This window comes from Dioscorea cayenensis, unplaced genomic scaffold, assembly GCF_009730915.1.
Source record: "Dioscorea cayenensis subsp. rotundata cultivar TDr96_F1 unplaced genomic scaffold, TDr96_F1_v2_PseudoChromosome.rev07_lg8_w22 25.fasta BLBR01001896.1, whole genome shotgun sequence".
Classification (NCBI taxonomy): Eukaryota; Viridiplantae; Streptophyta; class Magnoliopsida; order Dioscoreales; family Dioscoreaceae; genus Dioscorea; species Dioscorea cayenensis.
Window position 1 is genome coordinate 18749 of NW_024088287.1, and position 6878 is coordinate 25626.

General features: G+C 37.4%; 1 protein-coding gene across 3 annotated transcripts; it reads right to left on the reverse strand.

The window, feature by feature from the left end:
- Nucleotides 1-239: 239 nt before the first annotated feature.
- On the reverse strand, nucleotides 240-6313 carry LOC120257133 (protein HIRA). Of its 3 annotated transcripts, XM_039264732.1 has the most exons (11): nucleotides 5897-6313; nucleotides 5035-5310; nucleotides 4651-4902; nucleotides 4184-4581; nucleotides 3021-4086; nucleotides 2260-2470; nucleotides 1844-2084; nucleotides 1548-1670; nucleotides 1171-1288; nucleotides 769-963; nucleotides 240-542 (listed from the first exon to the last, which is right to left on the reverse strand). In XM_039264732.1, the coding sequence occupies exons 1-10, from the start codon at nucleotides 6002-6004 to the stop codon at nucleotides 790-792; spliced, it is 2967 nt and encodes a 988-aa protein (XP_039120666.1). In that variant the 5' UTR covers nucleotides 6005-6313; the 3' UTR covers nucleotides 240-542; nucleotides 769-789. The 3 variants fall into 3 exon arrangements, with proteins under 3 accessions (XP_039120666.1, XP_039120665.1, XP_039120667.1); XM_039264731.1 differs by having other exon boundaries at nucleotides 490-963; XM_039264733.1 differs by lacking the exon at nucleotides 5897-6313 and having other exon boundaries at nucleotides 490-963; nucleotides 4651-4905; nucleotides 5035-5120.
- Between the last annotated feature and the right edge of the window lie 565 nt (nucleotides 6314-6878).

The following is a 6878-nucleotide window of genomic DNA, read 5'->3' on the forward strand; positions in this document are numbered from 1 at the left end:
GAAAATGATCAAAATGAAGATATCTAAACTCTTAAATAATTTAACCATATATATATATAAATTTGGGAGGTCTTAAGTTTGTTTTTGTGTCAGGGTTTAACGCAAATGATATTTTTCTGAACAAACACAACCAGTGGTAGTTTAACTGAAATTTACTAAAAAGTTAGTGAGCCTAAAAGATTAAATTAAAATTTACACAAACTAAACAGAAATTTGTTGTTAAATATATGTCAATTTACAGCGAAACAAAGGGAACAGAAATTGAGGTTATCTGATATCCCCTGCAAACATACACAAAATGAACTGCTGCACTTCTACAGCAAAGTTGAAACTACCACAAAATTCTTTGAATCAATCTCCTGAATATCAGCTATTTAAGAGATGAAGAAAATGGACATCAAGACTGACAAGAACTTTCACCAACTAATATGTTAAAACTTGAAAATGTCATCCAACAATTCATTAACATGGTTAGTACAGAGATCAACATGTGTAAGATTAGATTAATGGGACTTGTATTAGCTTCTTTGTTGAATGCACACCTGCACCATTTTCCAACATTAGGTGAGCCATATGAGCCCAAAAATGCACAAAATGTGAAATTGTAGCAGAAACAAGAAAAGAAAGGGACGACATTTTTCTCCTTGTCAAGCTTTTTGGGAGGAATGAATTGTGAAGTATGGACAGCATTGCAAGAAAACAGGTTACACTACTTGTGTTTTTCTACTTTTTACTGTAAATGCACGAAGATTAATGGGATACAAGTACCTCCTACAGTTGAACCTAACTTCATGAAACTGTGTCTTTCGTTGGTGGGGAAGGATCTGGTTGATCTGTGTTCATATCAATGGTTTCATATTCAGATAGAAGATTACTGAATTCATTCAACAACCTTTGGACTTTCCTGTTTGATGCCATGGCTGGAAGAATGTCCTCCCTGAGGAGTTTGTGTTTTTTCATTCCCTGCAATAAAAGCTTGGATTAAACAAAACAACCATTTAAAGATCAAGATCAGCTCACAAAACCAATGTAGCAAATTGATTTCGAGCTGAGGATAAGACCAGATTAAACAAAGGTTTTTGTGTTGATCGAACAATTGAAAAATAAAGGGCACGCAAGTATACCACAGGATTAAAACTAGAAATCCGCTTTTTCATTAAAGAAACTCACAAGCACACAAGGGTCCCATGACGAGTTATTTGAATCAGAGGATGAGGCTTGGGCCATTCCAGTAGGAGGTCCAAGAAAGCTTTCACAGACTTCACGCAAGCGAGATTCATCTGCTTCCCTGCAAAAGAATGAAATGGACTTTATTATTGTGAGGCAATCAGGCAACACAATCATTTATAACCAGTTTTCAAAACTCTCTGCAACTTGTTACTAAATAGAATTGTAGCCGATAGAATCTTGAATGAGTGTCAAACAGATCACTTGTCAAACCATCCACTTATGATGGAGGACAATAAGTATAGGGCTGAAAACCTACATTAAAAGTTAAACAGCAAACACAAAATATATAAACTCATCATCATGTCTAAACTACTAACCTTGCCAAAAAGCGTATGTAAGAGAGAAGGCACTGCCGATATTCATTAGGTGACATCAAAGCCAATGACGATGCAAGCTGTACTTCCAAATGAGCACGCGTCTGGACACCATCATCTGTCACCCTGAAGAACATGGTGGAGAAAAAAAGAAATGAGTGAACAGCAGCAATATAAAGGTGTGCTTATTTCTAGAATACAATGGAACTAAACAATGAAACAAAACAATCAAATTTTCAGATGGCGGATGAATAGGTTAGTCTCTTGAGATGCACAATGGGTGTGGAAGAAGAACAAACCTGCTCCAGCTTGGTTTCCTAGCTAGGAACTTCCCAATGTCAACCTGCAGACTGCCCAATTCACCACTGTGAACAGAGCTTAAGCTAAAAGAGCTTGCAAAATTTGAAGCTGGAAAGCAATCATCAGCTATTCTCAGCCAGCACATGAGGCTCATATCGAAAAGAAAGGCATGGCGAGTTGCAAGAACCACTAGGGGTGACCCAGATCTTGAGAACCTTGCTGATATAACTCTTACTGTGCCTGATAATGATGGTGAAAAATCAAGAGAGCAAATTCGTGGGAAAAAGATATGAACTAGATTGGCACTTTGAAAGAATAGTTATAACAAAAATATGGAGCAGAGAAATTATCAAGGCAAAACTTGAGAAGTTCTACAAAGCAATTTAAAATCAGAACATATGGACAACACTCATACCAGAATCCTTCCCTGATAAATCTTCTCTTGTAGTTACCAAAGAAGCTAAAGAGTCATGAAGAATACATGACCTTTTTAAAAGATCCCAGACATACAATAATCCTCTCTTGGTAACTAGAAGCAGCTTCCAGCAATCATCACAATCAATAAAAACTCCTGCTGAACCCATCATCATAGCTGGCATAGCTCGTCTTCCACACTTCGTATAAACCTTGAACAAGATGAAAGAAATAAATACCTTTTCACATCAACATTTACTAGTTTAAAAAAGAAAAAGTGCAACAGTACTCTTAATTGTTGATAGAGAGTATGTATTAGTAGCGCTGGATTGATTACATGATTCAGGGAAATTAAAAAAAAAAAAAATTGTTAGAAGCAGAAGGCGGATATGTATTGTTATAGCGAGTAAATATTTTAATTTTGATTTTATACGATAGTAATAACTAACAATCCCAGTGTTTACTACATTATTCATTTGTTTGATGATTATGTAGCACTACGGGCATTCATGAAGAATGCAAATCAATGACAAGAAAAAGATTATATGCTTATAGCAAAGCCATACAATTTAAATACAAAGGAAAAAATAAAACAAATTAATGATGCATCAGAATAACAACATAAAATTTACCTATCAAACCTCTAGCCAATTCATACTAATATTTAATATTGCCATTTAACTTTCCTAATTTGTATTTTGGGATCTTCATGCAGTAAATTAAAAATTAATGCTATCTAGTAGAATGTAGCCATTTGAATACCTGTAGGCAACCATCTTCACAGCCAACAGCCCAGAAATTGGAGTTTCCTGCCATGACAGTTACTTTTCCAGATATTCGATCTGACCAGAGAGTCTCTGTTCCCCTTGTGCATCTAACTTCAGTTTCTTTTGTCAAAAACGTATTTCTAACGCCAACTATATCATTCACAGAACGCTCTACTGGTCTAGCTTCCAAGCAGACCGGTAGGCCACCATCACTGTTTTTCTTGTCGAATATTCGAATAGAAAGAACACTGCTAGATGTCAAAGAACCTGGCATGCCAACTAGCCCTGCATGCTCTACATTTACCCTACCATCAGTGTTGGTTAAGGCTGGTGCCTTCTCAATGACAAGGCTTTCAATGATGTTAACTCTTCCAGTAACCCCAGAACGCTCCTTAGAACCGTAGTTATTTCCCCTACCAGCAATGTTATTGACATCCGAAATTTCACTAAATGGTCTTTTAAGTGAAGATTCCCTTATTCCACTATCAGCAAGAAACAGTCCTCGATCATCCTTCTGCTGTTCCGGAGCTAAGGAAGAAAAATCCACAACTTGAGCATGGGTTGGATCAGAGATATTTTCTGCGTGGGCAGGAACTCCAACTGCCTCTGGAATTATACGTTTCCGTCCATCAGGCCGCCTATATTCTCTCTGTTTCACAGGGCTAGAAATGCGAGCTGGTACAATTTTATTTGTACCATCATTACCTGCCCCACCAATCTTTTTATCATCTTCGACTTGCGCTGTGGAAGCCTTGGAAATTGGCTGGCTGGCAATTGGGTTCACTACATCAGCAGAACCTTTTTCAGGAATCTCATTCTGCTGAGCATCAGGTAGTCCTTTTTTGCTAGCTGACTGTTTAGCAGAAACAGCTTCTAACAGCAATTGTGCAGGGCTTTCAGCTAAGTTTGCCTGCCTTCCCCTGACATCACCATAACGACTTCTCTTCAACTCATCCAACTCAACATCACTTAGGCGTTGTCCCAGCTCCTTCACATCAAAATGGAAAGTTGCCACTGTCCCATCCAAGGAGCAGGCAAAAAGTGCATACCCATCAGGGCTCCTGTTTTTTCAAACAAGAATGTTGTAAGAGTAAATAATAGGTGAGAAAGATATTCAGAAAACATTCCTGTAAAAGTTAGACAGATAAAATGCTTTACCAGGATAAATCAACAACGCTTTGAGTGAAGAAATGTTTTGCAACAAAGAGAGGGCGGGCACTCGCTGTAGTCCACACAGTTATAGTGCGATCTTGACTTCCAATCGCAATGACATTATATGGTAGTGTTTCTTTAGTTGAATTTTTGGAGGTGCCATTCGTCCATCCAGTTGGTGCAACATTTGCCTCCTGGCCAGCTGAATTACTCTTCCGAAACATGGAGTGGTTAAACTTTACAACAATAACAGGTGCATTATGACCTAAAAAATCAAAAGTGGCAGACCATTCTCCTCTTTCTAAGACGGGAGCTGAGTGTCTGGGCTTCTGAAAGCCATGAGTGGTGGTGATGAAATGACCACATGGTGACCATCCAAGTCGTCTAAAAAACGTCGACCCAAGCTGAAGAAGATCATTTCTTGATAAGATAAATAATAATAGCATGGTATGCTAATCAATTAAATGACTTACTGATTTTGACCAGTGCCCTTCTGTCCTGTGCGCAAGACTCCAGTCCGTTGTGCGCCAAATGATCACAGTCTTGTCATCTGACTGGCTCGCTATAAATGAACCAATAGGATCCCAAGCAACCCCCTTAACCAAGCTGGAATGGCCTCTCAAGACTGCCGTACAAATGCCATTGGTCATGTTCCAAATGTGAACAGTATTATCTAAACTTCCACTGGCTAGTATTAAGTCATCTGGAGACCAGTTGAGATCCACCTACTTCAAGCATAGAAGGAAATCTACTCAGTAAGACAGATGTTAAGACAAGGGCGCTAAAAGGGTAATAAAAAGCAGATTTCATGATCTATGTAAATCAATATTATCGCATAAGTGGAGGACTGTAATTACCACATCTGCAGTGTGACCCCTTAATGTCATTATCACTTTCCAATTTTCTACATCTGGGGGCTCCCCACTACCAAATTCAGTCGTGCCCGACCCAGGTTTTCTCTCATGAATGAAAATCACTTGATCATCAGACCCTGAAGCAAGATATCTACCATGCTTAGCCCATCTAACACAGTTGACAGAACCAAAGTGATCGCGGAGGGTTGCCAGGAGCCTTTGATTTGAACTGTCATTATTTGCGTCCATGTTCACAGATTTCATGTTCCATATGCGAACCTATAACAAGAACAATTTCACACAAAAGCTTAGAAATACATCAAATTCAGCTCATTCACATATACAAGATTAGTAGAGTAAATCTTCTCCCAATGCTTCCGTCTGTCAGTATTGACATAGGATTCATTCCATGCATTGATTTGAAAGTCTGCACTTTTTCATGCCATGTAAAACAATAAACTAGCAGCGAATCTAATTAGTAGGATAGCTATTTAGCCTTAAAACTCCCATATGAACAATGCAGTAATAGAACACTGTATAATAGCTTAGTAGCACTTTGATCATAAGAAGCTGAACATTTTCCACACATTCTAAGAAGCAAGAAAATATATAAACAAATTAATAAATAAGTGTGTTAAATCAACAACAGCTTGGCAGTGCGATTCGAGCAAAAACTCCAACTTTATCCAAGATCCACCAAGAAAACATAGCAATTTGAGAAAATTCAAGAATTATATGGGCACGTACTTGTCTTCAAAGATCACCAACAAAGAAATGAAAAGAAACATTTAAAAAATCCAGACTTGAAAATACCGCACTGAACATTCGGCAAAGATGAAGCATGGCAAGAAGGAAAAGGTCCCACCTTGTGATCGCCCCCGCCGGTGGCGAACCTAAGCCCGCCGGCCTGGACATCAATGGAGAAGATTTGCAGCCCCTCATGCCTGATCCAATTGGGCTTCTCGGCAATCATCTTCGCCCTGGTCTCGCTCCAACTCTCCTCTAAACAATCAACGAAGCGGGGAATTTGAGTTTCATGCCACCACCACGGGCTCAAAACCCTAGATTGGGTCCCTGAGCAAAACCCTAGCAAAAGCTCTCACAAGGTTGCGCCTGGAGAATAAAAAGTAAAAAAGACCTAAAATTAGGGTTTATTTCTCTGGCAGTTGTTGGGAACAGAAAGATTTCTATTTAGATTTAGAGAAAGATTGGGACAATGAGAAGCTTGCTTAGGGAAAGGTTAGAAACACAGGAAGTGCAATTTTTCAATAAATAAATAAATAAATAATAAATAAAATAAACATTTTTATTCTTTGTGATGTTTTCTGATTGAAAACAAAAAGAGGACCAGGCATTTTGATTCCGGATTTGGACTCTTTATTTTAAATAATAAGTTGTTTTTATTTACTAGATTGGGTTTTAATACCATTTTTTTTTTTTTTAATTTTGACCGTGCACAAGCAGCACTACCACTTGGCTGCTGCGGGATGGTGTATTATTATTATTTTTTTGGATATAAAATGGTTTCTTTTTAAATTAAAAAGATACACTCTTGACTATAGTATCTCATACTAATATTTATAGTATTTATTTTCTTCTATAGGTGATAGCTAAACATCTTTTATTCGGAATTATTATTTTTATTTTTTTCTATAACAATAAAAAAATAAGTCATGTTTAACAATTATAAAGAAAAAATTTACCCTCTTAACTATGTCTCCTATTAATAAAAAAATAATAATAATTCAATAAGGTTTTTTTAATTTAGGCAAGAATATCAATGAGATATGGGAATTTTATTTTATTTATTTTTCGACAAAATGGACAAACCACCACACAAGCACACA